Source organism: Balaenoptera borealis (genome assembly GCF_965194805.1).
Source record: "Balaenoptera borealis genome assembly, chromosome: 15".
Classification (NCBI taxonomy): Eukaryota; Metazoa; Chordata; class Mammalia; order Artiodactyla; family Balaenopteridae; genus Balaenoptera; species Balaenoptera borealis.
The window spans coordinates 40,228,734-40,250,079 of NC_138871.1; the positions used below are offsets into that span (position 1 = coordinate 40,228,734).

Here is a 21,346-nt window from a genome sequence, read left to right on the forward strand (position 1 = left end):
TTCAGACAAACTTTCTTTTATTGTTTTTGTTTAGAGAGGCAATAGGTCATATGAAAGAAGGTGAAGAAGAAAAGACCAAGACCTATAGTGCCTTAATATGGACAAATAAAGCAATACAGAGGAAGGACATTGAATTCCTAGATGACATAAAGGTAGTTCAGTGCTCTAATTCTTTTATTTTTCTACTGCCTATAAAAGAGTCCTTTGTCTTCTCGTTTATTACCCACAAGTCATAGCGCATAGGCTTTGGGGACTGTGAGACCTGGTTCTGAATCCTGCCTTTGCCATTTATTAGTTAAATGACTGGGCAATTCATCTAACCTGTGTGAGAAGCAGTGTTGCTAGTGATTAAGAGTCTGACTCCAAGGACAGATCGCCTGGGTGCAAATCCTGGTTCTGCATTTCTTAGTTGTGTGACTTTGGACAAGTTGCTTAGCCTCTTTATGCTTCAGTTTCTTCATCTGTAAAATTAGAAGAATTAAACGGGTTTAGTCATATAAAGCTCTTAGAATAGAATCTGGCACATAGAAAACACTCAGCAATGCTATTATTATATTTAGCCATTTGCAAAAAGGAAATGGAAAATAGAACTTACCTAATAGAATTGATGCTCAGATTAAGTGCATAAATAAAACATGTTGTAAATAAATACATCAGGGTGATATATGTAGAGCACAAATGTTTTGGCACGTGCTAGATTTTCCTTCACATGAGCATGTTGCTGTAGAGGGTCTACATGTTCATTTGCATGTTTCTTCCCACCTGCCCCCACTGCTTCCTGTAAAGATAACTTACTTTCACATGCAAGGAATGAGCATAAATGGGCACAAAGATGTAAATCGTTATCACAACATCGTTTAAATGGGCAATATTTTGTAATAATCTAGAGGGGACTGGTTTAATCTTATGGCTTATCTGTATGATGGACTATTACTAGCCAGCTGTTAGAAAGTATATGGTAGATGAATATTCATTGACAAAGGAAAATGCTCCTGATGAATGCTAAGGGGAAAAAAACAAGCTATAAGGATATATACAGGATGATACATTGTGATTTAAACACACACACACACACACACACACACACACAAGTGTGTGCTTATGTATACACATATGTAAGACTATGTAGAAAACAAATTGTATGGCAAAAAATTACCATAAATAGGATTTATACAAATACCCAATAGAGAAAAATGGACAAAATATTTGAACAGACAGCTGAAAAAAGAGCAACTCCAAATGGCCAGGAATCATTTGAAAAGATGTTCCACCTCCAGACTGAAGTAACAATAAGACATCACTTTATTCTTCTGAGACTAAGAATGCCTGTTGGTTGGAGGGAGGAGAAGACTAGTTATATACATTTTCAGTAGAAATGTAAGTGTTTCAGCCTTTTTGGAAAACAATGTGGCAGTGACTGTAAAAATAAAAAATACACTGGTCTTCTACCCAGTACTTCCACTACTGGCAGGACAAGAAATAAAACTCCAGTGCATAAGGATATGTGCACAAGGATGTTTGTTGACTTTGTTCAGAGTGACAAAATCAACAACAAAACTGGAAACAAAAGTGAATTTCCTTCAATAAGGAAATGGTAGAACACGTTGGAATATTATACAGCTGTTTAAAAAAACTAAAACAGCATGTGATCCCATTTATGTTATTGTATGTATATATGCCTAAAACTGTTGGAGAAAAGGATAGAGGTAGGTCCACATCTAGGACTTGTAGGAACACCCATGATATTACCGGAAAAAAGCAAGGTGCAGAATAATGTTTATAGTATGAGTGTTTTGGTGAAAACATACATGCCATTCACCTGCTTAGAGAAGTTCATCTATAAAATGAGGGGTGGACTAGATGATCCCCAGTGGGCCCTCCACTTCTCAGGTTCTGTGATTCCAAATCTAAGGCCTTCTGGCCTTTGGCCCTATTATCTAGGGTCTTTAGGATGATAGTTATGCTATAGACAGATATCCTTAATATTGCAAAACAAATTTCTAAACCTCTATTCTATCACATGTGTACATGTATACAGCTCATTTAGAATGCTGTGGGGAAAATAAAAACTCATTTTAAAAATAGATTCACAGTTTGGGAGTAGCCATAGAGCTGATTCAGAAATGATGCTGAAAGATGATTGTTACAGGTACACACTAGGTAGTGAAAGGGTCTGATTTAACGGCCCACAGCCCAAGTGGACTGATGAGACTAGGTGACGTCTAATAATTTTTTTAAAGTGTTAGGGTTAAAACATTTTTCAGATATTCCGATTGGCATCGAAAATAAAAAAACTGAGTTACTGCCCCATTCTGAGAAAAGGTCACTTCAAATTTACCACTTGTCTCCTTTTTTTTAAGGGCAACCTACTTCTAAGGAAAAAAGTCACTTGTGTGTGTTTCTGAAAATTCAGTATGGGGACAGCAGAGTGCAGTGTTAGAGTAAATGAAGTGGTTTCCTTTTGTTTGCTAGACACAAGCAACCAAAAATGACACGCGAGTGTGTGTTGATCTGAGTGTTATGTTGGAAGCAGTGGTGCATCTACTAGCTCAGTTGTACCTCCATTGACTGCTCCGGGGTCAGAGTCCAGGGAGTGACTCGAGGTAAAGGAAACAGAGGGGAAGGGCACACCTTAGCGAGTCACTCCTTTAAAGGCCAGCTGGTTCTGTGCTCTAAAGTGGAGGCCATATCTTTATTGATTCTATAATAATTTAGCCTTGTCCTTTTTTTGGTCTTTTTGGCCAGAGTAATGTTAAACGTTGTGGAAACAACTTATCTCATCAGAACAAAGTGCTTTTAAAAATCAAAGAATTATAGAATCGTAAGGAGGAGTCATTGACTCACTGCTCTGATAAAAGCAGTCATACCATTTCAAGTGTAGTCTTTGTCAGAACCTGCTCTTCTTTCTTGGTACAGAACTTGGTAGGGGGAGACCAGACAGAAATCTTTCTTTTCTCAGCATGGCTTTAGGCACTCACTAATCATGTAAATCAGGCAGGAGTTGTTCCTACAAGAAATTGCAGAGGATTCAAAGTTCTTATGAACCTGCATTGCTGGTTATGCCCAGTATCTATTTTTAAAAGTTGGGATTAGTTGGCCTTTTACAATATTAACCTCTATTTCTTAATTTATATCTTGTGATATAAAAGGACATCTCTAATTGTGAGAAAAACAAGACTTTGTCCCTAAAAACCTGAGTTGTAAAAAAACATGCAGTATTATTCTCAAGTAACCTGAACTGGGCTAACAAATATTGAGAGGTCCTGGTTTATTGTACACACTTATTTGTAATTATTATTTGGAAATACCACCCTAGACAGAGATGCAGCTGTTAATTTTCCAGATAAATCCCTTTGTATAACCAAAAAAATAATCCTGTGAGTAGGTATATAGTTCTCCCTAAAACATGGACACTGCCCAGGCACACAGGTGATGCTGATGTCCCACCTTCTACACCATTTCTCACCTCAGTCTCAGAGAGATCCCCACTATTAGGTCACTCTGTTGGGTTAGGAAAAAAAAAGGTAAGAACATTATCTTTTAGAAGAGCTCTGTTTAAAGGGCAGGGTAAGACTCCAGGGTCCAATCAATTTGTTAATATTAGAACAAAAGAGACCTTGGGTATCATTTACTTCAAAGCCTTTTTAAAAAAAATTTTTTTTAATGGCATACTGGGGCCCAGAAAATGAGTAATTGTGGACTAGGTTGTAGGAAGTCCCACAGAGTCTGAACCTTAGAGGATACAATTTATGATAGTATTAGTTTCTATCCTGACAGTGATAGACGGGGTGCCTATAGTGAGCCATGGATGAACAAAGGAGGTGCTAAGATGGGCTTCACTGGGCGGCAAGACGGACACATGGTTAACATATCCTCCTCTAGGACTTAAAGATTGACCAGAAAACACCTTTACGGGTCCTTCACCGGAGGCCCCTGGCTGTGAGAACTCGCATCATTCACTCCATGGAGACACACTATGTGGATGAGCACCATTTCCACCTCTATCTGAAGACTCAGGCAGGAACGTATCCTTTCACCATCTGTGCAGCACTAATCTAACCAGAATCCTATTGGGAGAGTTCATGCTGCCCTAGAAAAGAGGTTCAACCTTATCTCGGAACAGTTCGGGAAAGGTTTGGGCTGGAGAAGAATCCTTTTTTTGTTTTTGGTTTTTTTTTGGGTCTGGAGTGTTTTTACCCATTAAATTTGTGTTTTTCAAGATGACATATTAAACCATGAGGCAGCAGCCAATTCAATGTGAACCTTAAAATTGTTAGTGTCTCACATGATGCTGAGGTGCTGAGGGCATAGTAAGTGCTCAGGGAACACTTTTGATTGATTCATTCATTGATTCATGTCTTTACACATTTTGCAAGTCACATATTCATGACCACATTTGAGTCCTTTCAGCATTTCGAGCATTTGCCCCAAATGATTAAACAGGGATGGTAGATGGGAATGGCCCTACTTTACATGTAGACCTTCACATTATTTGGCCACTGGCCCAGAACAAGAGAATAGTCCCAGTTTGACCACTTGTTCATAACCTATCCTGCTTTGTGTGGTTTTGTATCATATCTTAGTTGCTGGTTAAAATATATCAGGGAGCTGCCATAGTCTTAGCTTTAGTTTAGTTTTCAAAGGTGCTCCTGGTTTTTGTTTGTTTCTTGGCTTTATATTATTTTGTGATCCAATAGCATGAAGCATGAAACCTTCTAATTAGTATAAAACTAATGACATACTTATTGGATACAATAGAGGGAAAAATGTTGTTTTAATCACCAAATAGCATTCTCACTATATTGCTATAATTAGTCTGCCTCTCCTTTCCCATCAACCTTCTCTCCCCTCTTCTTTCCCTACTCCACCCCAGGAGTGACTAAGCTGAAACAGGTACAGGTTATTTACTCCTAAAATCTTCTAAATTTTTGCAGTTTGGATCTATTTAGACCAGTGGGCATGGAGCATATTTGCCTATTATAGATGGAATGTGGATGGAATTTCAAAGAAATCACAGATTTTAAAAACATATTTTTACCTAATTTCAGCTTTGGTTTTGGTGTGCTAGGAAGAAATGCAGTGGTCTTATGGAGAAGCTAATGTCTTTTCAATCTCATTAACATATTTTTAGAACCAGCCACGTACATGTACTTAAGGCATTAGCCAAGAAAGGCTATTTGGTAAAACTTTTTTATTTTTTTATAAATTTATTTATTTTATTTATTTATTTTTGGCTGCGTTGGGTCTTCGTTGCTGCACGCGGGCTTTCTCTAGTCACAGCTAGTGGGGGCTACTCTTCGTTGTGGTGTGCGGGCTTCTCATTGCGGTGGCTTCTCTTGTTGCGGAGCACGGGCTCTAGGCGCGCGGGCTCAGTAGTTGTGGCTCGCGGGCTCTAGAGCGCAAACTCAGTAGTTGTGGTGCATGGGCTTAGTTGCTCTGTGGCATGTGGGATCTTCCCGGACCATGGCTCGAACCCATGTCCCCTGCATTGGCAGGCAGATTCTTAACCACTGCACCACCAGGGAAGTCCCTATTTGGTAAAACTTTAGATACCACGTGGTTATACACAGAAGTATGTGAATTTTTCTCGTATATTGCTCAGTATACTGAAGTAGTTCATTTGACTTATACCTCATAAAAAACATTCTGGACCTTTTAACTGGTTATTCTGGGGCTTTTTGGTCATCTCCCCTCATCATTGCTACTCAGAAGTAGCACTCTCTAAAGAAATGAGAGAAAAAGGACAGTTGTTAAGTAATTATGAGTTTAGCAAAGAAGACAGTTAATAGATAATTATATGCCTTATGCTTGAGTCAAAACATTTGGTGAAAGTATAGTGAACAAACTATCAGAAAGCGAGGAGGGGGCTTCCCTGGTGGCGCAGTGGTTGAGAATCTGCCTGCCAATGCAGGGGACACGGGTTCGAGCCCTGGTCTGGGAGGATCCCACATGCCGCAGAGCAACTAAGCCCGTGTGCCACAAGTACTGAGCCTGCGCATCTGGAGCCTGTGCTCCGCAACAAGAGAGGCCGCGATAACGAGAGGCCCACGCACCGCGATGAAGAGTGGCCCCTGCTTGCCGCAACTAGAGAAAGCCCTCACACAGAAACGAAGACCCAACACAGCCAAAAATAAATAAATAAAAATTAAAAAAAAAAAGAAAGTGAGGAGGACATAATGTCAGCATATTATGGTGTTAACTTTTTATTTATCATCTGAGAATAAACTTTTTTATATTCAAATTATATTAATTTTTATACTAAGTGCTGCTTTATAGACACAACATAATGCTAAATGAGTGTTTACTGAATGCTGGCAAAAACACATCTTTCAGATAAAATACTGTTAAGATTATAGTAGAGTTCTGTGTAAGGAGTGTTAAGGTAATCTGAATAATTCTAGGATCAGTCATTGACTTTGAAATTTGAAATTTTGAAGATCTATGAGGAAAACACACACAAAAAGAATTAGGTCTATTGCTAACCATGCAAGAGTTGCAGACAACTAAAATTTAGGTCCTTTGATGATCCTTCTGAATGGCCTTCATCAAGTCTAAATTAATATGTTCATTTTCTCTCCCATCCTGTTGCTGTTGTCAGAGTCGTGTTATAAGGAAAGACATCATTGAGGTCACTCTATGAGTGACCCTGTGAAAACCTACCATTTGGCAACCGCCTGCTGTCATTATCGAAAAATGATGACCAAATAGAATCTGTGGCAAAAAAGAAAATAGCTGAGGTTTTTTTTTTAAAGCGTTGAACTATAGTTAATTTAAAAAATCCATATTCAAACCGTGGCAGTTGGAGATGAGCCAAAAGAAAAGTCATGACTCTTGGGAAGTTTGATGTAAACATAGGCCTTAAGTCCCAGTGTTGGCTGCCAGGCTGGTAGGAACCAGTTTGCCATCCTTAGTTTATTTATTGCCATAGCTGTAATTTCTAAGACATACATCCCAAGTCACAGCTCAGAAATAAACTCCCTTTTATAACCTTTCTGCTTTTGTTTGTCATTTCCCCTTCAACCTGTCAAATCTCACCAAACAGTTGGTATTGCATGACTATCTTCCATTTTTTCCTTAAACAAAACCCAGCTACATTAAAGAGTTTGTACATGGAGACTTTGGAAGAACAAAGCCGAACATTTGCTCTCTGATGGATGTGACTGCAGACATTCTTGAGCTGGATGTTGAGGTAAATCATTTTATTGTGGAAATGCCTGTTTGTACACTGAATCAGCCAAGGTTATGCTTCTTTAGCATTAAGCCAAATAGTACTATTCACTTTAATAGGTATTTGAAAACGGTCAAAATCTCACAGTAGCATTGAATTGCAGGGAGGGACTATCTTCAGAATTTTTTTTTTTTTAAAAAACACAAGGTCTCCTTTATGATCCTTGCAAATATATAGCTAATTTACTAACTGTGCTTTACATTATGACATGAGATCTAAACCCTTAAACCAAGCAAGGAAACGAAGTTGTAAGTGCCCTTCATATATCCTTTGGACTCTCTTATAAAGAATTTAAGGCAGCCTACTCAGAAACATATATTCAGGACAGGGATAGAAAATGGGAGAGCCAATGGTTATAAATAAAAGCAGTTCTATAAGGGTTCTGTGATGTGGTATAAGAGAAATTCTCTGTTCTTATAGTCTGAATTGAAATCAGATTACATTCTTAGGTAATTAGAAGAATGGAATGAATGGATCTTTCAGACAATTCTCCATAAGCATTCTTCTCACTTGAGCATCAATAGGTATTGAGGCATGAGTTGTGCACTTTGGTAAATATCTGGTTAAGAACAGCTTCCCCACACCCCCCACAAAAAAGGGAATTTTTTCACTTGGGAATAATCTCAGTATAAATAAAAAGAAGTGGGTATAATTGCCTAGTATGAAAACAGCCATGGTAATCAAATGATCACTGGAACGTCATTGCTTTACCAGCACTTCTCTTGAGTGCTTTCAGATTAGATTTTATACACCTGCGGTACAACCAGTGATAGCATCTTCAAGGTTGCAGGGAGTCTTCTTAGTAAGACTGTCATTTTGAAGAAGACAACCTTCTCTTAAAGAAAATCCCAAATGCATTCATCTTCTTTGACCTTAATTCTTAGGACAGCTTAGGAGTGTCAAAGAGCCAAAGGCCAGGGTTTCTCAGCCCTGATTGTCCATTGCAATCACCTGTAGAACTTTTAAAACCCTACAGATATGCCTACCTTCCCCTGACCTCAACACATACAAGATTGTGATCAGTAATGTTTGGTTTTCAGGCTTGAGAAACCACCCATTAATTTATATATGGGTGTTTGTTTTATGGCTATATTCTGAAACAAAACCAAAGTATTTCTTGGCATCTGTAAAAGATACACACACACACATACATACACACACACAATACTTATTTGGGCTTTTCTAATAAAAATTTACAGATCTGGTAGTGACTCAGATTAATTTTAAAAATAATTTGTAGTAAATCATTTCAGGCTTTACACTTTAAGTCTCGAAAAACTACATGGGTATGGTTGGTTGTTCGTTTTTTGTATTTTTTTGTTTTAACTTCTAAATTAGGCCCTCTAGTGTAGTTAAGGCAAAGTGCAATTTCATACTTCTAATGCCCGGGACATGATTATTATGTGGAGACAAATAGTCTGCTACTGTAATTCCATTATGACTTAAAGATCAAGGTTTTGTTCTAGAAGTGCCAAACCAGGATGAGTAGAGATAGATAAATTCAATTTTAAAAGAAACAAAAATTCTGCTGAAGTGACATGCAAAGATCTCTAATCCTTTTCTAGTTACAGGTGATCTTTCATAACCATTTATTTCACATTTAGTTGCTAAGTTACAAACAAGGTTATAAGTATATAGACTACTTGAGTACTGTTAAATGCAAGATGGGAAAACAGTCAGAAGACTAAAAGTTGCTGAGACTTTTGAGGGAAAGTTGGTGTTGGCCCCTGCATTATTTGCTACTTTTCCCATAAATAACATTTGAAAAATTTAAACATACTCTAGTCTTGTATTGACCAAAAGGTACAATTAATAACTGGCTGAGTAACCAAATACTCAGTGAATTCAGGAACAGACCTCAGGCCCAAGAATCCCAGGTCCTAGAATGGATTTTAGAGTGTTGAATCGTGATGTTCAATGGCTCTTTTCTTCCAATGCAGTTTCTTCTGTTGCATTATATTAAAACTACTAGATTTATACAGCATTACCAGCAAATGCTTACTAGAACAATAACGTTTTAATGACTTGTTTTCTTCTTTCTAGTCTGTAGATGTTGATTGGCCCCCTGCTCTGGATGACTAGCTTTCAATGGGACACAAAGAGTAGGGTTTTCCGGCAAAATGTGGACGTCCGTTCAGCATACACTGTAAAATGGCTGTTTTTACTCACCAGAACGGTGTCTTGGAAACCATTTGGATCATGTTGATCTATTTTTAAATTTGTTGTAACATCTCAGGATCTATGTACATGTATATTTTGTGTTGAATTGTTCTAAGGATGTCTCATGATTTTTCTCGTTCCTTCTCCAGCCCCCCACAAGCCAAACTATGAATAATGAAACCATTCATTCAGAGAGGTACACAAACAGGATACATTCTCTGAAAATCTGAGAAGCTGTAATTTCTTTCAGCAAAATTGCCCTCCACAGGATAGATACCACTTTTAAAATCATGTTTAAAAATTTTTAAATGATCTTGATAAAAGTTACATCTAGATTTATGCAGCACAGTATCCTTGTAATATTCTAAGATACCAAATGCAAATCTGACATCATTAATATTTTTCCCAGTAAGCTTCAAGCAAGCTATTACCAATAGAAGTGTGTTTTGGTACGATTTGTCACAAACCTTAATGACTCCAAGTTACTCTTTTGACAATCTAAAATTGTCAGTACATTTCCTGGGGGAGAGAGTGTGAGACCTTAGGAATTGAGGCATACCATAATAAGAGACTTTCATAAATCTTTTAAATAAGGAGTCACAAGTGCCTTCAATGACTTCAATCCCAGGGATAAGATTTAGAAAAACTGACATTGCTAAACAAAGGTAAGCTGATATTATTCCAGAGTGCTTCAATGTATTATCCAATTTCAAACATCTTCATCAGGTAGATAGGGTATTATCATCTCCACTTTATGAATATGAAAACCAAAGAATAGAAGTGAACTGACTTATCTAAAATTGTTAGTTACTTCCATATCTAGGACTAGGACTTAAGTTTCCCAGTCTCCAGGGTCTTTTCTAATAAATCTTATTATTGAGCATCTGCTACATGAAGGAGGCACCCAAGAATGTCATTTTAATGGACATAACCATGAGAATTGACTTTTGGAATTTAGATACCAAATCAAGCTTACCAAAAAATTGCCCAAGTAAATTTCACGTGCGCTCATATGATTACCATTTGTTAATTAATCATTAGTTGGTACTACGAAGAGGAAAAACATTAAAGAAGCAAAGAAAATGGACAGATCATTAAGAGAAAAGTTTCAGAAAAGAGTCTCATTAAAATTTCAGATTTAAGTGCAATTTCCATCACACTGATTTAACTTTCTGAGCTTATTTTGGAACACATGTGACTTGGATAGTATTGGATTATTCAATTTCCCATCTCTACATTAAACATGCTTCAGAGATACTAAGTTGTATCATTCACCTTAAGAATCAGGAAAACAGTTTAACTGACATGAAGAAATATCATATGTGAATAATAGCAAATAACTTTTTCATTATTTTCAATGCCAGTAAATGAGAAAGGGATAATAGAAATAAACTTGATAAAAAGGTAAGAACGTTTGTGTGAATGTTTCTCAGTTTTGGGGGAAACTTTGCTACAAAAGAGATTTAAATAATTTGGGAAATAGTCTTTTGCAGTTTTCTTTTTGGCTCAGCTTTGAATTCAGTGGATCTGCAAATGGAAGAATTAAGAATCTCCTTAGCAAACTTAAATTAGAAGACTTGTTTTTAAAATTTCTTTTCCTGGGATTATATAAAATTTCAAGAGTAAGCATTAGCTGCAAATACTTATTCCAAATATCCATATGAGACATAGGTTGTTAAAAATTAATGTAGGTCTTTATTTAAGCAGAACAGAAGACACTAAGCCATGAAAGTACTACATAGTTTAACTTTTGCCTATATAAAAATATTTTAAAATTACTTTTGTGATCTTCTATAGCTTATTTAAAAAAAAAAAAAAACACTTAAGAGAAAGGGCCCTTTTTACTTTTAGTATCTCTTTGTCCCAAATATAGTCCGTGGTTTAGTTTAGGAAAAACACCGAGTACCTGGAAAAGTGGGAAAAAAAAAAAAAAATTTGGTGAAATGAAAAATTTCCCAAGTAAGATAACTGGTTTCATTTACAAGTTATATGAAATCAATTTAGAAGTTAAATTTCTATTTCCAAAGAGAAAAAGCATCTTACTTAGATAGATCTTTTGGGGCTTTATTCTTTGATTTTTAAGTCCACATGAGAATGAACTTTGATGTAAGCTTTCCTGAGTTGATTTTTTAAAATGCTGCCCTTTATTATTATAGACAAAATATATTTTATATTTTTCAATTCAATTTTTTCATTTTGAAATAATTTCAGACTTGCAAGAAAAGTACAAAGAATGTTTTTCCCAGAAATGTATCACCCTGAATGCATTAGGGTGTAATTCCTACAAACAAGGACAAATTCCGACAAACAAGGACATTCTTCTACTTCCTCACAATGTAACTATCAAAATCAGATTAACACTATTACTATTATGTAATCCACAGGACCCCCCCCCCTCAAATTTCACCAGTTGTCCAAAAATGCCCTTCATAGTCAAGGGATGATACTTTGTATTTAACTATGTCTCTTTAATGTTCACCAATCTGAAACAGTTTGTCTTTCCTTGACTTTCATTACTTTAACATTTTTGAGGATTTCAGGCCAGTTATTTTGCAGACTGTTCCTCATTTGGGCTTGCCTGATGTTTCCTTATAATTAGGTTCAGTTTGTACCTTTCTAGCAAGAATACCACAGAAGGGAGATTATCTTCTTGCATCTTCTCAGATGTCACAATTTTGATCACTGCAGTTAATGATGACTGGGCTTTGATCAGTTAACGGAGGTGGTGTGTGCCAATCTCCTTCACTTTTATAGTTACCCTTTTTTCCCTTTAATAAGTATCTTGTAGGGAGACCTTCAAACTTTCATTCACTAGTTTTAGCATTTATTGAAGATTTTCACCTGAATCTATTACCACAATGATTATCAAATGATTTTCTAATTCCACCATTCCTTTTGGCATTACACTGAAAGGTAGAGCTTTCCCTTCTTGTGGATTCATGGCTTCCTATTTTATTTGATGGTTTATAATTTGTTACGAACATTTATTTTGATTTCTAAGTGTTGACTTAGCCAGTGGGTGCCCCTTCAAGATGGCTCCTTTGTCCTTGTGACATGTCCCCATCATTCTTAGAGCATGTTCTTACTTTCTAATACAAAGACATTCCAGGCTCATCTTGTATTTCATCTGCACCCGCCCAGGAATGGGCTATTTCTCTAAGAAAAACTGGTTCCTTTTCATGGAAAATGATAGAAAAAAGATCTGGGCACTAGGTGTGCTCACTGCTATTGTGGCATTGCTGCTACCAAGCCCTCTCATGGCATGCACGCATGCACACACCCCTGTATACTTATCTACATATATTGAAAATTATGAGTTTATACCAGTACTTCCGATTCCAACCTTCTTCTAGTTTTCCCCCTTTCCGTATTTGTAAGTCCTTTCTGACAGTGAGAAATCTGGGTCCATTAGCCTTAATATTTTCCTTAATAGATCATTCCCCCTCATAAGTAACCAGTCTCCTGTTGCTGCATCCTTATTTCAGATCACTGAGACTCCCCTCCCTACTACCCTCAAATGTTCCCAGGCTCCACACTGTAATCCCACAATGGGCCACCATCTTCGCCCCCTGTGGCAATAGGTAACTGTACCTTGCTCAGAATAAGCAAATGACTTTTGTCCTGAATTGTTCAGGAAGGGAGAGAGCCAGGCAGGAAATAAGTCAGGAAGGCAGAAAATGAAAATCTCTTTAAAAGGCATTTCAGTACTCTACAAAAATTATCATTTTAAAGGACAGTTACATATGTAAGTATATTCAGATACAGCATTCCATAAAAATGTCTAATGTTTCTAAGCAACCAAAACTGCCTTTCTCTTTAAGGAGGATGCTATAAATACAAGAAAATCTTGATAATTTTAAAGTCAAACAGCAACAAATTTTTGTAAGGGTTTTAGAATTTTTTCCATTTATTATATTATCAAGAAAAAAATCACTGTATACAAGATATTACAAAGGTAATAAAATATTCTGTACAAAAGACATTTTGACATTTTAAAAATGATTTCAACTTTTAAGTATCACACTTAACATTAAATAATTGAACACTACCTGAGAACTTTTAAAAATCATTTTTTTTCAGTGCTTTCAAATTCATTACAGTCATTAAGAAGCATATACAAATACTCAGAACAGTTAAAAAAAAAAAAAGAACAGAGCCATTCTGCAGGGATCTGGATTCCTCAAAGTCAACAGTATTTTTAAGTACATTCTTTTAAAATGGAAGTCATCTCCAAAAGGGTTCATCTGGTCTGAACCATGCATTTAAGAATGCCCGTTACCCCAAAACTTTGTGTTTTCCTTTCCATCTCATCTTAAAGCTATCTGAACTGTGCACCAGCAACCAATATTTTTAGCTGATTACCCAATAAAATCAAGTGTGTCACCAACGAAGTCTCCTGAGACTGAATTCCACAAATGGGTCCCCAAACACTCCAACTTATTTTTCACTACATTTTATGCAGAACTGTAATGTTCTGATTAAGGTTTAAGAAGAAAAATAAGCAAGATGAATGATACCTTTAACAAAGTTTATATTTTACTTATCTGCTGATATTCCTGAAAGCTTGATTTACTGAAGCACCAACATTTTATACTAATTACTGTGTATTACTGTTCACACATAGGTATTTAATGAATTTTTGGTGATTCTTTAAATTTTTGAAGTCCAATAGTAAACTGAAACTGTAGAAATAAGAGATGTAAGAAAAAAGAGTATGATAAATGCTACTCCCTTTAAGTAGATAATTACTAGCAGGTACTTTTTTCTAAAGCCACAGACATTTAGAATAGAAAAAATATTTAGAAGAAATAATTCTTTAAAAATTGTATCTGTGTTTTATTAGTGAAAGTAGTGGTGACATGATTACTTTTGAGACTTTACTGATGTTAAGTTTGTACTTTAAACTCTGCTAAGATGTATTAGTTAAGATATTAATTTGACCAAGTCTTAGACAAACAAAGGCATAAAACTGGGTACAGACAACTCATACATTTATCTCTGATTCGCTACCCACTCCTGGGCTTATAATGTTAAATAGCATGAAATTTTCTATTACTTGTGATGCAAAAAGCACCCTAATTTTCCCCCTCTCATACTCAATCTCCAGAAACAAAACAGATCAGAAATCTTTACATGGCCACTTCATTAGCTATGATGAGACTCCTTCTTAGGAAGATAGTCATAATACTCCCAATTCATAGAATTTTGGCAAAGAAATTAAGAGTCATAGAATTTCAGAACCAGAAGTCATTAATTGACCTTATCTTCACTATACAATAGGAAATGTTCTGGAAAGAATATGGCCAAATGAAAGTCCTCCATATTTGGGCAATAGCTAGCCACTCTAAAGAGGAAGTCATTCCAGGGTTCTTACTAAAGAATCTAAATCCATAGTGATCTGTCACTCTGTGAACGGGAAGGTGTGTTTGGATTAGAGATTATCAGGGCCACAGGATATATGCATATGTTGGTTTACTAACAATATTTGATTTGCACTATACAATTTACAGCGTTTCTTCTTATTCATTATTTTATTTAATACAACACACCTTATGAATTAAGTATGGTGGGAATTATCTGCATTTTATATCTGAAGAGACAGGCCCATAGAAAGTGTGATCTGCTAATTAAATGACTTATAAGTGGCAGAGCTGAAGATTCAAACCCAGATATTCTGACTAAAAATTACTTACTCTTTCCATTTCTCCATGCTATTTAACATCACACAGTAAGTTTTTAAATCCCTCAATAAATCAATTAATGATAGAAGAAATTATTTGGAGCTAATAGGCAGCCTGGACCACCAATTCTAAGTCTCTCTTAACATGGACAGTATAATTGGTTTTTCTGAAGCATTAGGTTAGAAATTGACAACCCAGCTGTTTTTGTTCACTAAGGTTTTGAGTAGGGAAGCCCAGTTACCAATGTAAAAGGCCATTAAGATAGTAGGTTCTGATGACAGAAATCAGAATAGTGGTTTTGAGGAGTAGGTAGATTGGCAAGGGGCATGAAGGAAACTTCTGGGGAGCTGGAAATGATTATTTACATATGTAAAAATTCATCAAGCTGCAAATTTAAAATTAGTCCACTTTATGCACTTTACTATATGTTATCCCTCCAAAGAAAAAGACTGACATCTTTGAGAGCAAGACTTTGCCTCATTCACCTCTATGTCATTTCTAGCCCCTAACATGGTGCTTTGCACATTAGACATTCAAAAATGTGACTGATCACATGAATACTGGAGTTTCTGTGCAAGGGTAAGGTGCTGAGGAAATGCACCAGAGGAGAACTGAGATTAAACCTGCCACATAGAGAGAGGAGGAGTGAGGTCAGAGATATGAAACAGTCCTAGTAACTGTAAAATTTCTACGCAATACAGTTGACACTACAGGAGGCACAGGGTAAAGTACGTCACAAACCTGGTAATCTCGGCATCGCGGCTTTTCCTGCCAGATTAAATACCTTTCCCTTTAAAAACCAGATCCTTGTCCACATTTTTTATAATCACACCTATGTCAATTTCACCCTTCCCTCTCTATCAATACTACCATTTATTCAGCACCAACTGTGCCAGGCATTGCGCTAAGTGATGGAGTTCCAAAGGTGAACTAGAGAAACTTCATATAACTGTATAATTCAGTGAGAGGAGTTCTGCAGTAGGGTGGGTATGTGTAAAGCTGTGCCTCAGCTAGGATCAAACTTCACAGAGAAGTCCCATCTTGAAGGCTGCTCGCTGTGGAGGTAAAGAGCAGAGGCAGAGTGGACAACGTGCGAAAGGCATGGAGGCCTAGTGGCCTGAGAGAGTCTTCAAGGAATGCTAACTATGCAATACAGTGTATGGAAGAAGGGGTATTATTTTTAACTGGGGCAATCTGGAAAAGATTCTTGTTAGGGAAAAAGAATGAAGGCCTAAACTAAGAAAGCAGCAGGAATGAAGAAAGGACAAATGCAAGAGATTTTTAGGAGGCAGACCCAAAAGGACTTGATAACTCTTTGAGTATGAAGACAAAAAAGAATAAAATACGATTTTGAGGCTCCTATTAAATATCTTGGATGGTAGGGTAAATGGTAATGCCATTAACGAAAGTACAGAATGCAACAGGAGCAGCCAGTTTATAAAGACATTCAGGTATCGTAAGAGAAAGCTGAAGCTTTCTCCTGAGCACTGATGAGGTCACCCAGGGGAGAAAAGTAGCACCAACTGAGCGCTGGGGATGAGACTGGAAAGAAAGTCAACCTCAGGAGTATCTGAGGAGGGAGTGGTCAAGAGGATAGGTTATGGATAGGTCAAGCAGAGTGAGGACTGATACAAAGACACTAGATTTGACAAGGGAGGGTGTCTCTGGTCACTTTTCCCAGAATAGCATAAGAAAATAGTAGGAGATAAAAGAGAAAGACTGATAGGCTAAAGAATGACTGGGAAGTGAGGAAATGGAGGCTGAAAGCATTTCGTAAGTCTGGATGTGAAGGGAAGGAGCATGATAGTGGTAGGAAAGGTGTTTATCCTTTCTCTTTTAGGCTAGAGAAAACATTTACCATGTTTATACAAGAAAAGCACTAAATGGTGATATGAGGATACAGAAACAAGATGGGAGAGAAGGAGGAGGGATCCAGTATACAAGTAGAGTTTAGGAAGCAATAGGTCATCTTTTCCTCAAAACTAAAAGTAGGGTGATAAAAGAACAGATGAAAGTATAAATACATTTAGAGAAAAAGAAGCAGGTTGCCAATTTTTTTTAATTATAAAATAAAATCTATGATCAGTAAATAGCACCTGAAAAATGAAAAATCCTTTGGAAATACTCTGAACACAAATGTAGCAGGACCTTGATTCAACTTACACAGAAAAAAACACCCGCAAAACAAGTCCGTTGTTTAAAGTATCCATTTAGGTAGCCTGTCAGTGTTTAAGCTGATAAGTGCTAGTTACTACAAAATTATAGGATTCTGTATTAAAAAAAAAAAAAGTTCACCATCTATAAGCTACTATCTGGAGATATCTTGGGTTCATATTTTGAACAGGAAAGAAATGCCTTCATGATGTTTTTTCTCCCTGGTAAGTTCTGCTAAAGTATGTTATATGCTTATGATTTTTAAAGTTATACAACAGAAGTATTTCTTTTTGAAATCATAATTTCTAAGAAATATTAATGATAGTTAGGTGTCTTTAATCTTTTTCTTTTTCTTTCCAAACTATCCTGACCCCAAGTCTTATCTTGCTTTCCTTCTCATTTCCCAGTATCATTCAACTCAGAATTTAATTTTTATGACATTCACACATTCCCCATTTTGATGAAATTGACTAGCTTTAATCGTTCCAGTAAATTTATGGTTTGGTTGGATACTACACATAAGTGAAAAGACACACTGTTTCTAGCTAGAAATATGCTCAACATTTACATAGATTCTAGCAGTAAAATAAACTAGGTCTTTATCTTTAGCAAGTTACTTAGCATCATGACAATTCCATCACAATTAAGATTACTGTCCAAATTCTACAGTCATTTTGCCACTGGGATTACTCTGCTTTCAAACAATTTGGGTCACCATTATTAGTCATCAACCTGAATGTACATGATTCTGATATACTAAACTCAATGTCACATGAAGCAGAACTATAAAAATCATAAACATCTAATAATTAAAGCTATTCTTTCTTTCAAAAACCGAAGTTCTATTAGTAGTACTTTGAATGTTCAATAAATATTTACTGAGTGCTTAACAGGAAGCAGACACTGTTCTACAAATGTGGGATTCAACAAAAACACAAAACTTTGCCCTCACGGAGCTTATATTCCAGTATAGGAAAACAAATATAAACAAACAGTAAAGTCAGATCATGATAAGTGCTATGGACAAATGTAAAGGAGGGGAGACATAGAGTGCCAATGTATATATAGTCATGGAAGGCCTTGATCAAATAACAGTTGAGTGAGACTGAAGGATGTAAGGCATGAGCTACACATACAGCTGAGTTTATTTCACAACTGGTTCCCTTGTTCTGGAGCACGGGCTCTAGGCACGCGGGCTCAGTAGTTGTGGCTCACGGGCTTATCTGCTCTGTGGCATGTGGGATCTTCCCGGACCAGGGCTCGAACCCATGTCCCCTGCGTTGGCAGGCGGATTCCTAACCACTGCACCACCAGGAAAGTACAAAGGGTCTGAGGCAGGAGTGTACTCGATGTTTCTGAAGAGGAGCACTGAGGCTAGAGCGCCTGGAGCTGAATGAGAAGGGGAAAATGGTAGTGAATGAGGGTAAGAGAGGGAGTGTGGGCCTGCTAATTTTAAGGATTTTGGTCTTTAAGTGAGATGGGGAGCCACTGGATGGTTTTGAGCAAGTGAATATGATTTGATTTCTTTTAAAAATAATCACTGTGGCTACTTCAGGGAGAACAGACGGCAGGAGCACAAGGATGTAAAGAGAGATTTTGGAGGCTATAATTCAATCTATGCAAGAGATGATGGTGGTCTGGAATAGGATGTTAATATCAGAGGTCAAAAGAGGTGGGCAGCTTAAGATATATCTTGAAGGTAGGGCCTACCAGATTTGCTGATGGATTGGATATGAGAGATAAAAGAAAGAAAAGAAGCAAAGATGACTCCATTGTTTTGGACCTGAGCAACTAGAAACATGGCATTGCCATTTATTGAGTTGAGGAAGACTGAAGGATAAGCAAGTTTGGGAGGGAAGATCAAGAACTCAGCTCTGGATGTGTTGAGTTTGAGCTTTAATTACATCTCTATGTAGAGATGTCAAATAAGCAGTTTTACAGACACACATAAGCTCCAAGTCTGGAGTTCAAGGAGTGGGTCTAAGCCAGGGGTAAAATTTGAGAGTTGACAGCATGAAATTGGATGAGATCACAGTGAGTTCGGACACATAACAAAGAGGAAAGGTCCAAGGAAACTTCTTCCTCTTAAAAACATGGATGCAAAGTTAAAATCATAAGCAATTTTAAAGGTATGGATCTAAATAGTTCAAAATGTAGAGAACTCCCATACCTTGAAAGCTTACTTCAACTGCCTGATGCCCAACTTAACATTTTGAAGAAATTTTGATTTACATGTAAATCTAAGAAACTCCAGAAAGCCTCAGAAAACCCCTTAGGGGTCACCTTGGCCCATTGGCCTCACAAATAATAAGGAATTAATTTTTCCAATGACATAGCCATTACAGGTTTTACCTTAAATTTGCTTAAAAGCAAATATCAGTTAATTCATTTAACCAAGAATACCTTAATACATTATAAAAGAAGTATAAAAAGGTGTACCTGGAAAAACTGAAGACTTGCTCTAATGTTCTTCTTTGTCTGTCCTGGGAAAATGTGGCAGGATTCTCATGCCAGAATTCCCACCACACACAGTATCAGATCACATGTTTCAAAAGAAGAAACAGTAAAGCTCTTTTAAATTTCTATTTTGGAATTTTCCTTTTATGACTGTTTCCAACTTTGTATTCTACATACCCAAAGTTGGGTTTTTTTAGTGGAAAAATTGATTTTATTCAATATTTAACATGTCACAGATTCATCATACACTGGTTTACATAAATTTTCTTTGTATGTAGGATTCCACAATGCATCATAGCCTAGGAGTTCAGTCTGTGTGGATTTATCTACTTTTGAAGCAAAAGTCTTCTGTAAATGCTGGACTTTTTCTAACTCTTCCTGAAGTTGGGAAATGAGTTCATCCCTCTCTTTTAGCTGCAGCTTCAAGCACTGAGCACTCATCTGTTATATCCCAACAAATTCTCTGCCAGCAAAACAAGAAGCTCCCAGGACAAGACTGCCCGTTAGAGGAATCCCCTACATACCTAAAGTCATAATTACAGTTGACCCTTGAACAACACGGGGGTTGGGGTGCAGACACTCCGTGCAGTGAAAAATCTGTGTTTAAAACTGTACAGTCGGCCCTCTGTCTCCATGGATGTCTTCTGCATCCATGAATTCAACCAACCTCAAATCGTGTAGTACTGAACTACATATTTAGTGAAGAAAATCTGAGTATTAACTGGACCCGCCCGCACAGTTCAAACCCGTGTTGTTCAAGGGTCCACGATATACTGTAGTATAGTCTTAGAGAAATACATAATGTTGCATTTATAAAGGTAATATCAAAAGGGTTACCTTTAAAGGGATTTAATTCTTGAATTACCATTTATATCTTACAAGTTAACTTGAAAAAATTCAAATGCAAATGAGTCACTCAATTGTTCATTCTGCATAGTGCCAATACCTGAATACTGACTATTTTGAACAAAACTATGACTGTTTGGATTAGTACCGTTTGATGGTCCTGACTCATTTATCATACTGTTATCTGCACAATTAAAGTCAGATCCCTCAAATGCCTCTGATTGTGAAACAAAAGCAGTAGTACTAGAACTGGCAACTGCTGACATACTGGAAGAGGACATCTGATGGAGCTGTCTTAAGTCTCTTGGGTCTAACACTGAAGTACAGGCAGGATTTTCAAGATTCATGCTCACAAGTCTCGGATTATCAGTCTCCCTCATGCTGTCATTACTGGGCGTTATCATGTTCACAGGGCAATTAGGCAGCATGCTGGCATCAGAAATACCATATAAGTCAGCTGGTGACACGGATGATGCTTCCATTCTGCCTATGTCATTAGTATTGTTATAAATGCAAGCATTAGACACATTCAAATCACTCACAACAGACATTTCCAGGAATGGTGGGATAACTTGTGAATTAGAGGAAAGTGTCCCTGTTGAAAAACTACTCAATGAATTTGTATTGACTGAACGTGAGGTGGCGTGGGCCACTGATGACCAGCTTGAAGAAGGCTGAGGTACCATTGGGGGTATGGCTGAAGCATGATGTGGCAATGCACTTGAGATGGACACAGATGAGGAATAGTAGGATTCTGCTTGACTTGAAACTGGCCCGGACGTTTCTGTCAAAACTGCACCATGAGAAAACAAGACTGGTT

The 21,346-nt window shown here is 37.0% G+C and overlaps 2 protein-coding genes across 10 annotated transcripts in view; one reads left to right on the plus strand and one right to left on the minus strand.

Moving 5' to 3' along the window:
- Nucleotides 1-13,555, plus strand: part of PUS10 (pseudouridine synthase 10) — a 71,048-nt gene extending 57,493 nt beyond the window's left edge. For all 9 annotated transcript variants that reach the window (XM_082358214.1, XM_082358211.1, XM_082358212.1 and 6 more), the window contains 4 exons: nt 35-152; nt 3,883-4,025; nt 7,090-7,189; nt 9,272-13,555. In XM_082358214.1, coding sequence (XP_082214340.1) covers nt 35-152; nt 3,883-4,025; nt 7,090-7,189; nt 9,272-9,310 — 400 coding nt within the window. In that variant the 3' untranslated portion in view covers nt 9,311-13,555. The remainder of the gene's footprint in view (nt 1-34; nt 153-3,882; nt 4,026-7,089; nt 7,190-9,271) is intronic.
- A 1,237-nt stretch (nt 13,556-14,792) lies between these two features.
- REL (REL proto-oncogene, NF-kB subunit) overlaps nt 14,793-21,346 on the minus strand; it is a 39,160-nt gene continuing 32,606 nt past the window's right edge. The window contains exon 10 of the mRNA XM_082358178.1: nt 14,793-21,346. Within this exon, the coding sequence (XP_082214304.1) occupies nt 20,556-21,346 (791 nt within the window). The 3' untranslated portion in view covers nt 14,793-20,555.